We start from the raw sequence: 22586 nt of genomic DNA on the forward strand, positions 1-22586 counted from the left end.
GATTTGGGTGGGTTCATCTACCCTCTGATCACTTTGGATCTTAAAAAGGCCACTAGAACTTCCGATTAGAAATCCAATTATCCCCCTCCAAAGTTTATACGTTCATCCTTTGTATATAAACCTTAAATGCCCCCGGGGCATAGCTTACAACCCTTGCCATGATGGTCGTGAGAGGGGGGAGGGGCTCTCGAAGAAATAATTTCCGGATCTTTCAACTATGTTGAACAAAATGGCTATCTCAAAGTTTTCACTGAATCTGTTTGGGTAAACTTTGGGTCTTAAAAAGGGCACTAGAACTTCTTATTACATGTAAAAGAGTCACTTCCGAAGTTTATACGATCCCCTTTCTGTATATACCCCATATGTCCCCAAGGCATAGCTTACAACCCTTGCAGTGAGGGGCTCCTGCCAAGCGAGGGCTAAGCCCTGTAGTTATTCTGACACTTCGGGACATGTATTCTCAACTGCGTATTCGATTAAAATTACCGTCTGGTAAGAATATGCCTCCAGTTGCTCGAACAAAGCTTATTCCGGTTTTAAAAGGTGTACGCCAAGGAGCAGTTTCTTCTTCTGGTCTGTTTAATAACTACGCCTTTACACTAAGGATCTATGTCTCTCCTTATTAATATTATCGTCAAGAAATATGTCACTAATTTGTTATTCTGACGATGTTTTGAATCTTAGTGACACCCTGCAACGAGTCAGTTTTGTTTTCTATTCTCCGAGCAGAATGGTCCTCTTACAATTTTGATTGGATATGTTTGGAGAAAGGGTGGGTGCAAGAGGAGGATTAGCTGCTCTCTAATCACTTTCGAATATTAAAAGGGGCACTAGCCCCTTCAATTTCCAATCTAATAAACCTTTTTAAAAATTTCTACGGTAAAAAATGACCATCTTAAAATTTCTATCAGATACATTTCGGGAAAATACGAGGTGTCTGAGGGGTGGGGGTATCCACACTACGATTGCTCTGAATCTTAAAGAGGGCACTATAACTTTTAATTACTATTTCAATGAGTCCCCTCCAAGACTTATACGTTCACCCTATTTGTGTAAGCCTTATATACCCCTGGGGCATAACTTACAACCCTTACCCTGAGGGCCTCGAGAGGGGGGTTTTCATCCTCAAAGATATAATTTCCGGATCTTTCAACTATGTTGAACAAAATGGCTATTTCAAAATTTGATGAATCTGTTTGGGTAAACGGTGGGCATGTGAGAGGGTTAGTTGCCCTCCAATCACCTTCAACTATTTAAAAGAGCACTAGCCCTTTCAATTTCAAATCGAATGAGCCTTTTAATAAGTTTCTACGACAATTCCTTCGATACGAAGTGCCCTGGTCTAAACAAAAAAAAAAAATAATAATACATTGTGCCCATATCGCTTTTTACTGAAAATGTTGGAGAAATGCAAGAATTTTGTTTTAGTTTTAGGAATATTGTATTTACCATGATCTAGATGGGATACATTTATGTTAAGTTTTTTTAAAAAATATACCAAAGGAATAATGTTTTGAAAATTTATGGGGAATGTAAAGGGGGAATTAAACAAACTCCTTCCCTGACCCTCCCTCCCCCTATTTTCATCTCTGAGAAGAACATTTCAAACTGGTCAGGAAGAAAAATTAGCCCATTTCTGGGCATAATAGCTTTCTTCCCTCATAAAAAAATATGCGATATTCTTTGTCGAAAGAACGGTCCCTCTAAGTTAAGAGCACGTCGGACATCCAAGATCAAATTCTTTTCAAGCAAAAAAAACATCCCCCTATATTTTCACGATAGAACCTATCTTTAAACAATTTACAATTTGCCTAATCTGCAGCCATTGTCCCAAAGGTTCTGGAGTTTTATCATCCCCGACTATATATTTAACTATTCTGAGAAAAATGATTGTCTCAAAACTTTGGTAAGATGTTTTGAAAGGTTAAGGAGTCTATGTGAAAAAAAATTCTCTTTTGACTCTTGAAAAGTACACTGGAACTTTTAATTTCCAACCAAATAAACCCATCGCAGCTTCTAAGACCACGTCTTCCATACCATGGGTTAAGGGAAATGAAATGAGATATTGTTTCCTTAATAGGCCAACACTAGAGCGTTACCTTTGATATTACAACACAAGTTTTAGTTTGTTTTCTTTTTGGCAGATTGATCTGACGTCGAAGCCAGTGTATTGGAGAGCTTTGAAACCTCCGCCAAAGTACAAATGTGGCGAAGTCCTCATATCACTATGTTATCATCCAGCAAACTCTCTCTTAACACTCACAGCAATAAAAGCTAGAAACCTCAAGGCTAAAGACATCAATGGGAAGTCAGGTAAGGTGTAATTTTTTATTTCGTTTCCATGACAACTCAGTGTTTGCTATTAGGTGTTGTTCCTTTCTTTCTTTTAAATTAAATAAAGAAAAAAAGTTTTTTCAACTGAAAGTAAAGAACAAAAATCAAAATTAAAACGAGCAGAAATTGGACTTTCCTCAACCCTCGGTCTATACGCTAAAATCTTGAAATCCTTGGGAAATACTTCTCATTCAAAACCAATCTTGATTTTTATCCTAGTGTTAAGGAGTCGTTATTCAAGAACTGAGACAAAACGTCAATGGGGAATTCTCCCACATATACGGAATATAATTTCTGCACGGTTTAACTTTTAATGATGCTCCTTTCTTTCAGCTGAAAGAAACTTGTTTTGAATTTAATTTCTGACCGTTTTTCAAATTATGCCACGTAATCTGTCCCCCGTGCAAAATTTTCCCTGAAAAATCTAATCTCCATGAAAAATACTCCACAAAACATCCCCCCCCCTAAAAAAAATGGCTTTTTTGTCATAAAATGGCAAAATCTGATAATAATCTCAAAAACTTCATCGGATTTCTATGGGGAAAATGTCTTTGTTCATTTTTGGTGGGGTATGTGGGGGGGGGGGAGAAAGATGCCTAAAATAGTGCATTTTAATTCCCAAATTCTCCAAATTTCCATAAGGATTCAGATAAACATAGAAAGGGGTATGGGAAGGAGGGTAGGAATCCATCTCTCATTCCCTTCATTTAGACTAAGCCCGAATAACGTTGCTGCGGAGTGATACCTCAAAATGCTCTGAAGTTTGTTTTTAACTTTCAGTTAACTCAAATGATTTACTTCATATTCCATAAAATTATATACGGTGTTGTGTAAGTATGCATCAACTGTTGTAAAGGAAAGGTGGAAGTGTCATTTTATAGGCGGGGCGGGGGATATACCTGAAAGCGTGCAATTTGACGGGGAAATATAAGTTTTCTCATTGAGCCTTTTGATAAATATAGAATGAAATTTGGGGGAAGGGGACGGGAGTTGAGGTCGAAATCGATATCAAATCTTTGTCAATTATTTATTACTTTTGGTTTCCATCTTTATTGTTGGTACTGGCAGGGTGGGGGGTTGTAAAGCTGTCCTACTAATTGTGACAATCTTCTGCTATGCAGGGTAAAAGACTAAATTCAGTTATGTACCGGCACATAGCTGGAAAAGATGTGGCGGGGCATTTTTGAGCCTACCCAAGACATTTTATTGGGAGGGCAAGCGCCTATAGGAGCTTTGTTTTCAGCGAATTTAGATGGTTCAACTTCTCTTTTCTTTTTTTTACTAATATATAGTGTTTCAATGTATTTAATTTATTTTCTACAATCTATTCAAACATCAAAAACCCCTACTGCAGAGATTGCCATGACTTCAGCCGGGGGAAAGGTCATAGTTATAATTTTCATCCATGTGAACAATAACAACCCCCCCCCCCCCCCGTCCACCCAAAAGTCTATAGTAAAATTATTATTTAGAATGTATTCAACAAAACTACTATTCATCGAAAATTTTTACTAATTATATATTGTCAAAAAATTGAATGAATATCCGACATTTCATTTCTTCATCAGATAAATGGAAAAAGGGGGACGCAGTGAATCAGTTTATAATTATTGATATTTATAATCTAATGTTAAGGAATTGGTGGTTTATAAGGCTGGTAACCCACATCATATCTTGGTTAGGCCAAAGCAGGATTGAAAACCTGGTTTTTGTTTTGTTACTTTGCTATCGGTTAAACGCTGAAGTTGTCAGTCTATCGAAGCTTTTAAAACGTTATGTTCAAAGAAGAACGCAATCAGTAATCACGTGATCAAAGGCTATTCTTCAGCATTGAAAAAACAGTAAAAGAATATCGAAAGAAGGGACTAAATTGACTTTACAGCCAGTTGACCTTTATCCTTTTCAATTAGAAACCGTGACGGGTGAAAGCTTAGAACAATATTTTATATAATCTAGTTGGTATTATAGAGCTATCTGTAACTTTTCAGGATCAAAATATCATAAATGACACTATTAATTATGAAGAAACTACCATGACATATTTTTTATCAGCTCATCACGAGCTATCGATAATACCGAAAGAAGGGACTAAACCTACACTTTTATCGGTGAATATTTTTTTTTCCTTTCTTGTAAAGGAAAATATTGGCCCATTTTTCTTTATCCTTTCAGTTTCTTAGCATTATTGCCATCTGTTCATATTTTAAGCACTTTTCAATTTTACGATTTTTCTGAAACAAAAATTGGAGAACGTTCTCTAAGTCAATAGAGTGATTTTGGAGCCGAAAAATATTTTTGTTGAATTCTTGTAATTCTTGTGTTACCATGGAAGAGGTAGCCTGCTAAGGGATGAGGAGATGTTTTTTAGTCAGATTTGGTTGTAGACTGAATCTGATTGTATCTACAGCTAGAACACAAGATGCAAATTTAAGTTTTATCATTTATTAATGATAGCACCACTGGCGTCATAGAAGTGTGATTTCATATTAAAAAAGAGCGGAGATCTAACTGCCATGTTCGGCGTTGGATGTTTTTGAGACTCCTCCTCCTGCTCAACCCCAATGGTGGTCATTAAAAGGTTGTCATGGCAGCTTTAGTCCCCAATCCTTCAGATTCAGCTTAGTTATCATCATAGATGTTACGGAAAATGTTATGATAAATTTTGTAATATGTAATTATACCAAACACTAAAGTCTAATTTTATAAAACTATTGAGTAAATAAGAAATAGAAATAGTATTATATCCTACAAGAGGTACAACCTGTGTGTGCATTTTGGCTCTTTAGGCCTTAACAAAAACTTGTCATTGGAGCTTAAACTGAAAAGCGTAGACTGAGAACACCTTCAATTGTCAAAAATTCGAGAAAATTCTATGTATAGTTTTTCTTCTTTTTTTCGTAGATCCCTACGTAAAAGTCTGGCTAAATTTTGGAGACAAAAGAGTAGAAAAGCGGAAAACCCCAGTTTTTCCATGTACGCTGGATCCCGTTTTCAATGAAATATTTACCTTTCACGTACCTTGGGAAAAAATAAGGGATTGTTCCCTGGATGTCAGGGTCATGGACTTCGATAACATCGGAAGAAATGAACTTATTGGAAGACTCTCCTTGTCAAGTAAGCCTTTTTCTGTTAGTAATAGTAGCCATAGATTTTTGAAATAAATACCATGCCTTAAACTACAAAAGTTCAAAATGTTTTGGACCATTTGATTATTTGTGCAATATGAAAAATACTCAAGATGATCAGACGAAGGAATCAAACAGTTCGTGGTAACGAACTGTAGTAAGGAGCGACCCGGCTCAATAGTAACCAAAACTCTAAAAAATGGAATTTTGATACCAATACCTACATCAAAAGAATTGCATTTTAATGCTGATTTTAAATATATAAGTTTCATCAAGTTTAGTCTTACCCGTCAAAAGTTACGAGCCTGAGAAAATTTGCGTTATTTTAGAAAATAGGGGGAAACGCCCCCTAGAAGTCATAGAATCTTAACGAAAATCACACCATCAGATTCAGTGTATCAGAGAACTCTACTGTAGAAGTTTCAAGCTCCTATCTACAAAAATGTGGAATTTCATCAAAATTCGGATCAAAATTCTGATAGCCATTTTATTCAGCGTAGTCGAAAAACCTTATAACTATGTCTTTGGGGACGAATTACTCCCCCACAGTCCCCATGGGAGGGGCAACAAGTTACAAACTTTGACCAATGCTTACATATAGTAATGGTTATTGGGAAGTGTACAGGCGTTTTCAGGAGGATTTTTTTGGTTGGGGGAGGGGTTGAGAAGAGAGGGATATGCTGGGGGAACTTTCCATCGATAATTTGTCATGGGGGAAGAATATCTCCATGAAGGGAGCGCAGGATTTACTAGCATTATTTAAAAACACAATGAAAAAATAAATATGAAAAAGTTCTTTCAGCATTAAAACTTAAAACAAACAGAAATTATTACCCATTTGAGGGGCTCACCTCCTCCTAATACCTCGCTCTTTACGTTAAAGTATTTTTAGTAATTTCAACTATTTATTCTACGGCTTTTGTGATTCTGGGGTCATTCTTAATGAATTGGGACACAATTTAAGCTTTAGTGTAAAGAGCGAGGATCTGACAAGGGGGCGAACCCCCTCATATATGTAATAAAAATATGAGAATACAAAAGTTCTTTACGTAAGCTAATTTATAAGTTACGTAAATCTTTTACTAATAAAAATATTCGTAAAAAATTAAAAGTTCTAGTTGCCTTTTTAATTGACCAAAAAATCGGAGGGCAACTAGGCTTCCTTCCCCGCTCTTTTTTTCTCAAAATCATTCGATCAAAATTATGAGAAAGCCATTTAGCCAAAAAAAAATGCAAATTTCGTTTTAATTATTCCTCTGCGGAGAGCCAAAATCAAAACATGCATTGATTCAAAAACGTTCAGAAATTAAATAAAAAAAAACAAGTTTTTTTAACTGAAAGTAAGGAGCGACATTAAAACTTAAAACGAACAGAAATTACTTCGTATATGAAAGAGGCTGCTTCCTCATCAACGCCCCGCTCTTTACGCTAAAGTTTTTACTGTTTTAAAAAGAAGAATTGAGAGACAGAGTCAAACTTTAGCGTAAAGAGCGGGGCGTTGATGAGGAAGCAGCCTCTTTCATATACGAAGTAATTTCTGTTCGTTTTAAGTTTTAATGTCGCTCCTTACTTCCAGTTAAAAAAACTTGTTTTTTTTTTATTTAATAGCTTACAAGACCAGATAGAAGCGAAAGATTTACAAAATCATAAATTTTACTACACATTACCAAGGTTGTATAATGCCATATGATTTGATAGTCTTAATCCTCAAGGACTGGATTAAATAAATTAGGAATGCAAAAACTAATCAGTTTTATCATAAATAGACTTGATAAATAAGACTTTCTCTGAGAATCGTCGAGCGGAAAAATCGGCAAACTTTTGGTTTCATCTTTAAACCATAAATGGTAGGCTTTTATTGAAAAGTAGGCTCTTCTTCCTGAAAAGTTAAGTTAAAAGCCTTTTCGTATTTCGAGTCTGAATTTTGTGAAGCTTTCGTATATTCGAGCAAATAATCTTTCTACCATCAAGCCGCTCAATGAAGCAAACAACCTTGGCTTTTTCAGATATAAATATATGTTCTGTGTTTTCCTCTTTACATTTTGGGAGACCTAGGAAAGCCTTCCTTGCCCTCCTCCAGGTAATCCGTGTATGTTTCTTCTCTTCTAGCATTTTAGGCAAATTCCAGGGTAAATTATTCCACCTTCCAACAAAAAAGTAAGTTTCGTGACCATTGTAAGGAAAAGTGACAAAAAATAATTGCTTTTAAAAAAGTGACTTTTAGTTAGAGTGACTACGTAGAAATCCCAAATTGTCTGGATGCGCTATTAATACTTCCGTACTCTTTTTCTTGCCGATTTCTTACAATAAGCGACTCGTATATGAAGAAAGATTCAACGTCACCAATGTGAGGAAAAGCAGTTAATATAATTTACTGCCAATCTCTTAAAGCAAACAAAAAGTTTTCAATAAATGAAGGGGCTCCCCTTAATCCACCCGTAGAGTTGGATTTTTTTTTCACCTAATACTTCCAGAACGAACGCTGTAACACAAAGGTAATGCGGATGGATAAAAAGTATTTTTCACCATGTCTCAAGAAAAGATGGGCTTGTCGATGCGTATTCACTTTAAAGAATAAATTTTTCACTCCAAATGTTAATGAAAGACAACCGGTAAATAAAACACATGCGACACTGCAACTACTTTAAATTGTTGCACCTAAAAATTCTTCCGGTAAACCACTAATAAAACTGTCCCATAATGAGCGCGGTTTGAGGAAAGGGGAAGCCCACCTCGTATACAAAATTATCTTGTTGCATTTTAAGTCTCAGTGATTCCCTTTATTCCATATGAAAAACTGGTTGTTTTATTTAAGTTTTTGATCAAAGGTTAAATTAGGTTTCTTTTCTATTCAGTTTCGTAGTCTTCCGGTGAAGCTAAAAACAAAGCTTTGGATTCGGAATGAGATTGAGATGCTCACTTAATTGAGAAATTTTTCACAACAATTGATGCTCAAGCATCTGAATAGTAAGCCTACCCTAGCTTTTGATGTGATCGCTGCATTGGAAGAAAGGTCTCAGTCATTTTCTCCCACACCTAACTACAATGTTTAATGATATTGATTAAAAAGATTTCCTAGACGAATTTAGTTTTTAGCCACTGTGGTCTCTAAATTTAATGCCAAACTACTTTCTTGTAGTTGTTTAAGACCAGATAACACGGCAAGTACATTGGTATTTTCTTTGGAATGCCATTGTTAATGCGTACGCACTAAATTAGTTTAATTGGTAGGCAATGTGCCATGCTTTGGAATACAGTCGTTTTAGTGCGAAATCCAAGAGATCAAACGTTACCTTTCCTAATATAACATTAAACAAATCAACAAAAAATTGTATAAGCAGAGTAATTGTACAATTAGTTATCGATATGGCCTATTGACGCTTGTAGTATGGAAAGACAGGGAGTCTTGACACCCAGACTGTTCTAGCTCCGAAGGCTATGTTTTGTCTCCTAAGTCGGTCAAGTTTCTTGAGTGCTTAGATGTCTTCTAATGATGATAAAAAACACGAGATTGCACTTAAAGATAAACATATTCTCAGATATGAACAGGCAGGATTCCTACGCAGCTGAGAATCGTCTTTATTTTTTTTTAAAGTTACACATTTTTTTAAACCAAAAATTTATTTTTGTCGGTAACAGACAATAAACTTCGAGTTTGCAGAACAGAAAAGTGTTGTAATCGAAGAACAGGGAAAATAAAGCAGAGAAAGATTGTATCAATACTAATCACAAACTAGCATAAAATGTTTTCTATGCATTTAACATTGTCAAATTAGAGGGGGCAGTAAAGGAACAAAACCAAAAGGTACCTCCTAAAACGAATTCAAAAGAGATTAAATTGGATACTGCCAAAATTACTAGGATAGTCTAAGTGACCTTGACAATAAACGTAAATTAAGTCTCATTGGAGGATCGCCAAAATTGGGAATTAAACATCTAAACAGCAAAAAGGATAGTCCCATAGATTTGCAAGAGACGCAAAAGGATTGCGAAAGGGTTTACAGCTTGATTAAGAAAACTCGTCTAATTTGGAGTATTTGAAGATTACTATTATCCTTGTTTGATATGCAGAGTTTAGTGGGCCAGTAAACTAGATGACTGTTTAAGAATAAAACTTGTGAGAATAGTGGCAGAGGAAGAAAAAAAGCTGGAAAGCTAAATAGGCTACTAATTTAATACAAAACAAAGTTTTAAATTCAGAGATTATCCAGAAAATATCCAAATCAAGAGTCACTGACTATCCAAAGGGGACGAAGAGGAGAAAGGCGCTTCTTAATTTTATTGTAGGATCATGTCCAAAAAGTAAAAAAGTGATCAAAGAAATTAAACAGTTTTCAATTGATACATAATCAATGAAGACTCTAGCTTCTGGGAAAAGTGAGCAAAACCAGTGGAGAGAGGCAATAACATCCCGTTAAGAAGGCTTTTTTTGCTAAAAAAGAAAGGTGCAGGCACAGTAGCACAACAAATGTCATGGTACAGCACAAATCTAATGTCAAAAAATTTATTCAAAGTATGCTGGGTAGTCAGGAAAATTATAATCAATATAATTTTTAGTTTGGACAATTATGTAATTACCTTTAAATTTCTTAAGGGGTGTTACTCTGCTCCTGTTTTAGTAATTTCTATTCTGATAAATAATAGTTAAAATAGGGATAAATCCTTTTACTAGACGGTGAAAAAAAAATGATCGAAAATAGGCTATATTGGATACTTCTATCACATGTGCAGAGATCGCCGTCAGGAATGATAACGCACTGTTTAGTTATTTCTATTCTTTTTATGTTTGACTTATTTAAGATTAGGGTCTTGCTCAAATATTATGTTGGTACTCATTTTAATTTTGTTGTCTTGGGTCTTATTTTTTAGTTATAGTAATTTTTCTTCGTTTTAAATTGGCTATTAAATTACCTTAATAATTTCAAATTTAAATTAGTTTCTGCTCGTTTTTGGTTTAATTAAGTAAAAAAAAAATGAAGATTTTTCATATGAAAGTGTAGAGCGCATTTAGAACTTAAAACGATCGTAAGTTATCCCGTATATAAGAGGTTGTCCCTTCCTTAACTCCCCACTTTCCACGCTAAAGGGTAGTTACGTGTTACAGCGACATTGTGTAGTGACATGCATGAGAGGTGTGGCATAAGTGGAGGACAGTAACAACGGCAATGAAAGGGGTAAAATTAACCTTGACTTGATGCCCACTTAATTGGACAATCGGTCTTGGCTTTTCCTACAATTGGCCATGACTTGACTGCGTTCCAGTTTGTATTTGTTTGTGAAACTCATTAGAGATCAAGTGATGTCCTATAACACGCCAAACAAACTCATATGGAAATTGCTGATGCAGGAATGCAATTCGACCAAGGAGGCAGCAGCCCCCAAGTAAATCATCTTTATTGGGTACTTTTCCTGTGGGATAATGGAGGACTCCGCAGTGAATACATACAGAGTCGAAGGTTCCCTATGACTTGCAAAAAACACTTGCGTATTTTACAGCATCTTTGTAGGTTTTGCTGGGTTTTATGGCCCAATTTGTTGTTATCGAAGATTTTGATGGTTGCAGTTCTTCTAACATAATATTTTTTCGGTACTTGTGTACATAATGGTACACACTCAAGAAGTGAAACTAGGTCAATCTTAATGAAATATACAAAATGAAGATATAATACTTTAAAAACAAATATAGGCTATGTATTTGCGGAATAGGGGGGGGGAGGTTAAAGTATAGCGGGTTTGCATGCAAAATGTGTTAGCTACAATTATTCAGTATATTATGAATTAAGAATTGTTTTGTAACTTCACGCTGTCCAAATACTTTGCCCCTAACCCCACCTCCTAATCTGCAAATATATAGCCAAAAACTCCGATGTATTCTGTCACCTGTCGCTTGTTTTTCACCGACCGGTTCTCAAATGCGTACCGTTATGTACACAAATACCTTTTTTTCTTTTGCCCTTTCATTTTTGACTCGTTCCAATTATTGCTGTCCTTTAACAGTACAGTTCTTTATTCTTCACATTTCTTTATTCTTATTTTTGACTCTCTTGATACTCGCTCATGTCTGGTAACCCTACAATTCTTTGTTCTTCACTTTCTTCTATGACAAGTTCTCATTCCTCCTGTTGCTTGTAATCCTCGCTGTTGATTATCTTCTAACTGCAAATTTCTTTGTTTTTGTGGTCGTATATCTTCTAAACACACATTTCTTATGTGTGTTTCTTATACACATTTTAAAGAGCTATAAAAATTATACTGGGGACGTCCTATACTACTTATGATGAAGGTTTGGCTAGACTTGAACTCACTACATTGGAATCACGACGTCACTTCCTTACCATGAGCTTCGGGCACAAGTGCCTTAGTTCTGGCTATCATCGACGTCTTCTTCCCCCCTTCAAAGAAAACCCCCCAATCCTTCCCAATACAAGACTTAATGCTCGTAGAGCTCCAAATACTCAAGTTGACTTGTGTCCCCAAATGTTGACAATGAGGTACAAAAACTCTTTCGTTCCCTATTTTGTTTCACATTTAATAATTGATTTAACTTTGTAACTATGTTTATCCCTTAACATTTATTTTATCATTGTAATTGTAATTGTTCTGACGTGCTTATGCTAGCTTGTGTGCTATTTTAGCCAATAAATCATATTCTATTCTATTTCTCTGTTCTTCATATTGATCTAGGTTTGTTCAGATCCTCATTTTCGCATGTCTTGTAACTGCATGTTTTTTTTCTTCACTTTCGCTTTTGAGTTATTGTAATTCTCGCTACCGCTTATCTTTTAACTGCATATTTCTATGTTCTTCAATTTTGTTTTTGACTTGTTGTAATTGTCGGTTTCACTAATATTTTAACTACATATCTCTTTGATCTTTGTTTTCATTTGTCATTGCTTCAGACATTTTTTCAGTGCTTTTTGCCTCAGCTGCGTGGATTGGTCCTTTCACTTTTGATGGTCTAGGTTGTTCATTTTCACCCGTCTTATATTTACATTTTCTGGGTCAATCTCTTGATCTTGCCTCATTTGATGGTCCAGTTTGTTATTTTTGAGCTGACGGTTTTGTCCCCTTTTGTTCTTTTTTGTACTTATTTTGTGCTAACCTTATTTTACGTTTATGTCCCCTAAATAGTATGAAATCGCTCAAAATACCTTTTGAAATTTACATCACCGAATATGGGCACATTCAAACGCCCTTTCAAACGCGGTGTCCGATTGGGTCAATCCTTCCAATCGCCCTTTTTCCGGCCCTACCAACTTTTCTTAAGACATTGCAGACACACTATTTAGAGAACCTGAAGAAAGCTAATTCCCCCCTTTCATGTCATAATTATCCATCAACTTGACCCTTCTACCGTCCAATACTCCTATTAAGTTTAACTCAATCACTTAAGTCTTTCCAAAGATATTGTAAATAATTCCAAGAATCCTGATACAAATGGCGTATTTTTACTTATTCAGATAAGTATGTCGTTTTCAGGATACACTCTTGGGAAGTTCTGGGAATCTTGGCCTTGCAAATGATCCGTAAGAGTTCAGTCTAAATACAACTATCTAGAAAGGAATTTTTCGCCCATTTCTTGGCTCCTAGGACTCCTCGCCACCTAACCACAAAAAAGCTATCATTTTTTGGACCAGAAAATCATCTCCAAATATTTTAAGCTAATTGAATGCCCAGGATTAAACATGAACACCCTATTCCCATTATAAAACCTACATTTAATACAAAAGGCAACTTCTATAATACACGACTTATGTCCCGGGGGCACTGGAGTCGCGATATACCTGCAGGCATATCTGTTGAGCCCTTTGACTATTTTGAACAAAATGCTATCTTAAGTTTTCTGTTGGTTCCCCATGAGGCTTTTTAGAGGGGATGAGGCTGGCAAAAGTAAACGCAGAGGGCGAAGCTGGTTGCGCACTGCTTGAGCAGTTTTTTCATAAAAAAGATAAGACAATTATCAAACTTTAGCATTCGAACGAACCCTCCTAATGTCTTTCTATGCTTATATCAAGAATCACGGAGCAGTATCCAATTCAAGCATAAAAACACTTTTTGGGGCAAAAAACAACCCCTCCTCCCATATACAAAAATATCCCCCGGTCGTCTTCCAGAATGGAGATGCGCAATTATACACCACTACATATAATTATACTACATACATATACATCAGACCTCAAATGAATCAAATTAGTCAAATGAAGTTTTGAAATGAATGTCTATATTAATCAATTATTTTGTACGGACTACGTAAATCTTTCGGAACGAATACGTCACCGTGCAGCATTAATGTCTTTAAAACTGGAAATCTCAGTATGAGATTTCCAGTTTTAAAGACATTAAAACTGGAAAAAACGGGTAAAATTACCAGTTTATTGGTAATTTTAGATGGGTTGGTTATTTCACAATTTTCCCTCAAATCAACAAAATCTTGACACCCTCTCGGCTAAAATTGTCGTTATGGTCAGAAAACGCCACTTCACTGTGGCACAATCTTTTGCTAATGGAAAGGGTCAGTAGAACTTTAGATTTACTTTCTGATGAGTTTTCGTGCGACATCCTAGGGCCATAGGTTGGAAATATTTTTATGTAATAAGAGGAGAGGTTTTACGCCACAGCACTCATATTCAGGCTTAGTCAAATTGAAGGGAGATTAGAGACTAATTTCTACTCCTCCCTCAATAAAATCCTTCAAAGGCTCGTGGACATCTAGGAAAATTGGGCATGAAAATATAATTTTTGAGGCTGATAGCCCCCTCCCCCTTCTCCGTTCACACAATGATCAACTCACACTCCGGCAGAATAACTGATGTGAAAATACACTCAAAGTACGTAATTTTATCAAACATCAAGTGAATCAATTTAGTTAAATATAACTTTAAAATAAATGTGTACATTAATTTTTTATTTTTTATGGACTATATGACTCTTTAGGAACGAATGTGCAACCTCACAATATTGCTTTCCCCTGAAGCTAGGAGGCTGAAAACATATTTTTTCGATAATTTTAAATCGATTGGCTACCTCAGAATATTCAAACACTAGCAATTTGGCCCTCTTCGGGGCAACACCGCAAGTTTTTGAAACAAAATGGCAGGAAAAGTTGGTGTGCTGTGATACTTATTTCGTTGGCTATTTTAAAGGGTTACTAGAAATTTTAATTTCCGTTCGAACAAAGAAAAAGAAATATAAACAGGCATTCATAATCCTTCTACTCAAACAGATCTCTCGTAATCTTTCTTCTCTCCTCTTTGAGCTTGAGAATACTACTGGGCTCTCTGATATGCCCTCTCTGAAAACACTTCCTTTCGGGGATGTTTCCCAACTTTTAATCAAATTTTCCAAGGTTCGTTGCTTTTGATGGATGATTTTAAACTAGATTAATTTTACGTAGCTGGAATCGCCATAAAAGCCATTTTTTGTATTAGTTGGTATCAATACTTTTTTTCTTTTAGAATTTCGAATACTATAAGTCCAAGTTTCTCGTTCCTTATAGCTTGTTACCACGAACTGTTTGATTTGTTTTGGATGACCTAAGTGAGATTACTTTTCCTCAGTTCCTGGCTATCGATTGCAACACACCCTCGAATTGAAAACGAAATGTCTTTCAATTCATGTATCTTCTTTCACAGAGAGAAAGGCAGTTCCCCAAGCTTACTTGAGCTTATACGACTTGCAATCCAAACTTCATTACAGGAATTCAGAAGGCATTATTTATCATTTTTTTTTCTTTGCTAAATATACATTTAGGTGTCCCGCTCTCATAAATTTACAACACCGGATCGATTGTTAGCCTAAATATTATTTTAATACTTAGCCTACCATTTGAGTCCCATAGTACCTGCAATTCTAGGCGTTTACCCCCCCCCCCCACAAAAATATCCCCTGGAACATAACCCCGTGAAAAATCCCCCTACCCATAAAACAAGAGCTAAGAGCTCATATGGCACTTGTGACGAGGTCGGAAGAGCCGAGAGCTCATATGGTACGAGGTCGGAAGAGCCAAGAGCTCATTTGGACGAGGTCGGAAGAGCCAAGAGCTCATTTGGCACTTGTGAGAAGGTCAGAACCTAAAGTTAAACTTTATAGCACAAGATCCTTCTAAATATCAAATTTCATTAAGATCTGGTCACCCTTTCGTAAGTTACAAATACCTCAATTTTCAAAATTACCTCCCCCCTCCCAATTCCACCAAAGAGAGCAGATCCGGTCCAGTTATGTCAGTCACGTATCTTAGACAGGTTTCTATTCTTCCCATCCAGTTTCATCCTGATCTCACCGCTTTAAGTATTTTCTAAGATTTCCGGTCCCCCCAACTGTCCCCCCCCCAATTACGTTTGATCCGGTTGAGATTTAAAATAAGATATCAGAGTTACGAGGTCCTTCTAAATATGAAGTTTCATGAAGATCCGATCACTCCTTCGTAAGTTAAAAATACGTTATTTTTCTTATTTTTCAGAATTACCCCCCCCCCCCCCCCGCAATTGAGCGGATCCGTTCCAATTATGTAAATTACGTATGCAAGACTTTTGCTTATTTTTCCAACCAAGTTTCATCCCAATCCTTCCAATCTAAGGGTTTCCCATCATTTTAGGTCTCCCCACCCCAAACTTCCCCCAATGTCACCAGATCCGGTCAGGATTTAAAATAAGAGCTTTGAGCCACGATATCCTTCTAAAAATCAAATTTCATGGAGATCCAATCACCCATTCGTAAGTTAAAAATACCTCATTTTTCTAATTTTTCAGAATTAACCCCCCCCCCCAACTACCCAAAAGAGAGCGGATCCGTTCCGTTTATGTCAATCATCTATCTAGGACTTGTGTTTATTTTTCCCACCATGTTTCATCCCGATCCCTCCACTCTAAGTGTTTTCCAAGTTTTAGGTTTCCCCCTCCCAACTCCCCGCCCCCATCACCAGATCCGGTCGGGATTTAAAATAAGAGCTCTAAGACACGATATCCTTCTAAACATCAAATTTCATTGAGATCCGATCACCCGTTCGTAAGTTGAAAATACCTCATTTTTCTAATTTTTAAGACTTACTCCCCCCTCCCAACTACCCCAAAGAGAGCAAATAAGTTCCGATTATGTCAATCATGTATCTGGGACTTGCGCTTATTTTTCCCATCAAGTTTCATCCCGATCCCTCTACTCTAAGTGTTTTCCAAGATTTTAGGTTTCCCCCCTCCAACTCCCCCCAATGTCATCAGACCCAGTCGGGATTTAAAATAAGAGCTCTGAGACACAATATCATTCCAAACATCAAATTTCATTAAGATCCAATCACCCGCTCATAAGTTAAAAATACTTCATTTTTTCTATTTTTCCGAATTAACCGGCCCCTTCTCCCCCCCAGATGGTCAAATCGGGAAAACGACTATTTCTAATTTAATCTGGTCCGGTCCCTGATACGCTTGCCAAATTTCATCGTCCTAGCTTACCTGGAAGTGCCTAAAGTAGCAAAACCGGGACTTTAGGTTTTCCCCCTCCAACTCCCCCCAATGTCATCAGATCCGGTCGGGATTAAAAATAAGAGCTCTAAGACACAATATCATTCCAAACATCAAATTTCATTAAGATCCAAATACCCGCTGATAAGTTAAAAATACTTCATTTTTTCTATTTTTTGCGAATTAACCGGGCCCCCACTCCCCCCCAGATGGTCAAATCGGGAAAACGACTATTTCTAATTTAATCTGGTCCGGTCCCTGATACGCTTGCCAAATTTCATCGTCCTAGCTTACCTGGAAGTGCCTAAAGTAGCAAAACCGGGACCGACAGACAGACCGACAGACAGACCGACAGACAGACCGACAGACAGACCGACAGACCGACAGAATTGGCGACTGCTATATGTCACTTGGTTAATACCAAGTGCCATAAAAACGGAAAGCACCCCCGAAAAATACCCTCTGTGGAAAATACCCCCCAGAAAACAACCCTCGCAGAAAATACCCCCGTGGAAAATACCTCACCCCCCTATGGAAAATACCTTGGAAAATTAGCCCCGCAGAAAATATCTTCCCGGTAGATCATCCCCTTGGAAAATATGGCTTTCGAAATTTCAGAATTTTGTTGAGTTTTTATTTTTAATTTTCTGTAAGGGGAAAGAATTTTGGCACTTGTGTATTATACGCCACTCACTCAAGTTTACGCGGTGTAAAACTGGAGAATAAACCAGTTTCTTCGTTAGTTTCTTTCAGCTTGGCACGAGACAAGACAAAGACAGGTGACAGAATAGATGGGAAATATATAATTTGGGCTACATATTTGCGCATTAGGGGGGGGGGGGGTAGTATAGCGGGCCTGCATACAAAATGTGTTAGGTACAATTATTCTGCATATAATGAAGTAAGAATTGTTTTCTGACTTCAAACTGTCCAAATACTTCACACCCCCTCCCCTTACATGCAAATATATTGCCCAAGTTATGTATTTCCCATCTATTCTGTCACTTGTCTTTGTCTTGTCTCGTGCTAAGCTGAAAGAAACTAGCGAAGAAACCGGTTTGTTCTCGAGTTTTACGCAGTGCAAACTTGAGTGAGAAGCGTGTAATAACATTGGGGGGTACTTTTCATGGGGGCATTTTCCTCGAAGGGGGGGGATATTTTCCAGGTTTTTTTCCGGAGGGGTATTTTCCGCGACTGCGGGGTATTTTCCTGGAGGGGATTTTCCACGTGGGGTATTTTCCTTCGGGGGGGGGTATTTTCCGGAGGTATTTTCCACAGGGAGAGTATTTTCCGCGGGAAGATATTTTCCTTGGGGAGGGGATGTTTTTTTTTGGGGGGGGGTATCTTCCTGGGGGGTTTTCACCGGCCACCGGTACTTACAGTTTTCTTATGTGTCAGAAATCTATTATTTTTTTCTTTTCTCCCTTGCGGCAATATTTGAAAAAGGACGCTTTTGGTGCAAAAAAGTTCTCAAGGATAATTTTGACATTTATGCATTTAAAGCCCTCCTTAATAAAATACGGTTAAATAATGTCAGTTCCTCAGTTGTAGGACGCAGATAATCTTTACACTGCAGCCAAGGGAGTGTCCATGATTTTTGTTCGGGGAAGGGGTATTTCTTAGAGGGTGTTTTGCAAAAAAAAAAAAAAAAAAAACACCTTAAAATACGCATCAAAAGTTTGTTTATATGCATTGCTTTTACATTTTTACGAGCGAGACAGAAATTTAAGGGAGGAGGGGGGTTCAAACCTGGTACCCCCCCTAGCACACGGCCTTGAGTGTATCCAATGGTGGGTTAATCTTTAATTATTAGACTATGGACAGCATGTGTATGATCTTCATATATTTTTCTTCCATACCACCAGCAAAGGTTTCTTAAAAGATTTGAAGCCAGTGAAGCTGTTAATTTGAATCTGCTTCTACATTAGATGATCGATTGCCACCATTTCTGCTGGATATTTGGTGTGTTTTTATTTGCTCGTGCGTTACATTGCCCTTTCTTTATTATCTGATACCTATTCAGGTAAGAAACTACGATTCTAAAGCCACACTTTTGAGTTACTGATGCTGAAACTTGTCATGTGTTAAGTATTTTTTATTCAGTTTGTAAAGTAAAATAATTCCAATTTTGTGTGTGCAAACATGATATCAGACAATTCTAATCGGTTACCCGCCTGTTTCAAAATAGAAACAGCGCAAATTTAGTTTTCTGAAGAGCTGGACGGAACAATTAGGCACGTATCTTCAGCCTTTTATAAATTTTTTAATGATTTTATTTTCTTTGGTTGATTTTCTTCGGTTGAAGTTCCAAGTAAATTGGATGGAACATTGTTTATTCTAAACATTAAAAAGGTTAACAGACCAATTCTCTAGCTTATGATTGTTTCGCCAGAAGATTTCGGCCGTTTGTTCTTCCTACCCAAATTCCAAGCTTATTTCTGCTGTCACAATTGCTGCAAATATAGACGTATGTAAATGTGCAAAACCTAATTGTCTGCCGAAAACCATTCTACCGACAATTCACAGAGACACACGATTCAAGATGAAACCTAAGAATGGAAACACAAAATATAAAACCGAGATTTGAAACGCCTTGTTTATAATGAGCATATGTAAATGAAATTTACAACCACAAAACACGATTCTAGTATATTATCACCGTCTTATAGAAAAATAAACTGCGTTTATTTTGACACTTCAGTTGTTTTTATATCCCACTTGAGGTTTAGCAATAATCTTCTTTGCAACATTTCTTTTACTGAAAAAGGATATATTTAAAATGAAACAATTTTGCGATAGATAAAGCATATGATTAGATCATTAAGGAAATGTCAATGAAATGATTTTGACTAGTGGTTGTCGCAAAGCAAAGGTTGTCAAAATAAACGCCTAGATGGTTTTGAACGGCTAGTTGCCATGGCTTCTGCAAGGTCAAATTACTTATTCATATTCTTGTTTCTGAAGCATAGAATAAACGAAGTTAAAATATTGTTTCATAAATATGTAATTGTAATCTTGAACCGTTGCGTCTCTCTTTTGTTGCTCAAGTTAGATCACGTTCCATTTTGTATTAATTAAAAAAAAGTTTTTTTTTAACAAAAGTAATGAACGAAGCTATGTCTTAAGCAGAGCAAAAAAAAACGACCAGAGATTATAATGAACAATGAACTAAAAGTGAAAAGAAACATATAACAGACTTAATAAAGAAAAATAAACTGCGGATCATATAAACTCTTCCAGTCTTGGGACATTGTGAAATATAGTTTTTTATACCGTTCAAATCGCCTTTACGTTTGAACAGTCCTTCTTAAAGCGTTGGGGCAAAAAGCCAAACTTTAGCATAAATATATGGGCTGTGTATAGTACACCACCCGCCAAATACAGAATAGTTTCAATTTGCTTTAAGTTTCAATATCACACAACTTTAATCTGAAAAAAAAACTGGTTTTTATTTAATATTGATTCGTTTTCAATTCCCCATGCACGGTGAAAAGAAAAAAAAGGAGAAAACTACTTCCTGAAACTTCCCTCTTTGCATCAAATTTTAACTGCAGAACAATGCATTGAGAATAAGGTCGTTTATTACGTTTGCTTTTCGATATAGTATAGTTTTCCAAATAACTCTTGTCACCGCAATGAGAGTAGAATTTTCACCCCCCCCATAATATTTAACGTCTCTTCATGTTGATCTGTTCAAAGATATTTGCTTATTGAAGCTAGTCCGATTACTGGCAACAATATGTGCTAAGCTTCAAACTTTTGGTTTTCATTTTCACGGTTTTTGAATTATTGTAATACCTTGTCGAAATAGAGAATCATCATTTTTAATAATTGCAAATTTTGTTTTTGGGCCTTCCTACTGACATATAACTGCTTGCATTCAAGATTGTTTTCTTTTTTAAGGATTTTGGATTGTTGTGATCCCTTGTTAGAATAAGTACAAATATTTTTATAATTACTAGTTTTTTGCTCTTTACGCAATTTGATGTTTTTTCATACAGTTGTCTTTTCAAAAATATTCAGTTATTGAAGCTTCCCCGATTTTTAAAACAGCGATATGTAGGGTACTAAACTTGAAACTTTTGGTTTTCTTTTTTAAGGTTTTTCAATTGTTGTAATCCCTTGTCAAAATATTGAAACGTCACTTGTAACGCTTTTGAGTTGTAATCAGTCAAACGAGGATTAAATTAAATCAGATTGATTTTATCGTGAGCTGAGTTGCATGGGACCTAGTTAAATGCTGGTTTAGTTCGACGAGGGTTCAGTCAGTTCGGGTTGAGTTACACATGGGTTGAGCTGCACACGGGTCAAGTTGCACGGGGTTTCAGTTAAATAGTGTTAAGTTGTACATGGGTCCAGTTAATCTAAGGTTCTATTGCAAGAGGATTCATTTAGATGGGGTTGAGCTGCACTGAAGCTCTGTAAATTGGATTCAGTTACACTCCACACCCCTTTTATACAATACATAACGTCATTGCATCATGTTCTTTGTGATCTTTATATGCGTTTGAATGTGATGCTATTCATATGTATTTTTTTTAAATAAAGGCTCTAAAGTAAATTCAGCCGAAGGGTGCACGTTCTGCCCATGACCCAGCAAAATATTGACATTTCCCACCAGTGGGAAAAATGCCCCACGTCGGGAATTACGGGTAAGTCATTGGTTGAATCGACACTTGTGTACTTTTACATTCTCCTGCAGGTAAAAAAAACGTATTCAATGAGATCTTGTGGCCTATACTTTGAAGTCAAGAAACAGATCCCTTTTGTCTTTTTTCTAATCCAGTGTATTTAATTATTGTTGTCTAGAAGAAGCTGAGCCTCGAAATGAGAATAAGGAGGAGGGATATCTTTCAAGAAGATAATGTCCTCGGAATCTTCTAGCAATTGTCGAGACAGTATATTATGAAGCTTGTCTAGGAATGGAAATCTTGTAAAGGTTTTATCTGTATAAAAGAACAGTCTTTAAATATTGTTAGTAACTCGAATACGACACAGTACGTCATTCTGATTTGTCTCTTCAAGAACCTGCTGCTTAGTTCGGCTCAATATGTGCTCATCCATCCTCAGGTGAAACTCTGGATCTTTGGCTAGTTTGATTTGTGGTTGATGCACTATTGTCACAGAAATTTTTCTAAGCATATTTTCTAAGTATATTGTTTCTTTTCAAGAGACCAAATAAAGTTAAATCCGTGTAGTAATTCTTGATTTTTTTTTTTTTTTTAAGGTAAAAACAGCACTGGTACTTTAGAAACAAAGCACTGGCAAGATATGATTGCAAAACCAAGACAAACAGTACTACAGTGGCATCGACTTAAACCAGAATGACTCAGTAAACTTTAATCATGTGGTCATTTCGTCAATACACATATGTGTTTCCATGACTGACAAGTTACAGCTGTTTGTCCATTATCTGAATGCTTCATTTCTGTCGTTTTTTACAAAATATGCTTTAAAAAACCGTTCAGTCTTTTTATCTTTTAATATCATTTTTATGATTCAAATTCTTTTCCTCTTGTTCCTTCATCTTTTCATATTTCAAAATCTTAAATAATGTCAATGCTGCCAGAAAGCTCTTGAAAATGTTAATGGGTAAAAATATGTTCTTTCCAAGGTTAAATTTACAAATTGAAGAAAAATCATTTTCGTATAATCTGAAAGACTACATTAAATC

The 22586-nt window shown here is 36.3% G+C and overlaps 1 protein-coding gene across 1 annotated transcript; it reads left to right on the forward strand.

Moving 5' to 3' along the window:
* Nucleotides 1-1167: 1167 nt before the first annotated feature.
* Nucleotides 1168-22324, forward strand: LOC136025514 (synaptotagmin-7-like). Its single transcript, XM_065701544.1, has 4 exons — nucleotides 1168-1223; nucleotides 2126-2313; nucleotides 5236-5448; nucleotides 22140-22324. The coding sequence occupies exons 1-4, from the start codon at nucleotides 1168-1170 to the stop codon at nucleotides 22238-22240; spliced, it is 558 nt and encodes a 185-aa protein (XP_065557616.1). The 3' UTR covers nucleotides 22241-22324.
* The last annotated feature ends 262 nt before the right edge of the window (nucleotides 22325-22586 follow it).

This window comes from Artemia franciscana, chromosome 3 (genome assembly GCF_032884065.1).
Source record: "Artemia franciscana chromosome 3, ASM3288406v1, whole genome shotgun sequence".
Taxonomy (NCBI): domain Eukaryota; kingdom Metazoa; phylum Arthropoda; class Branchiopoda; order Anostraca; family Artemiidae; genus Artemia; species Artemia franciscana.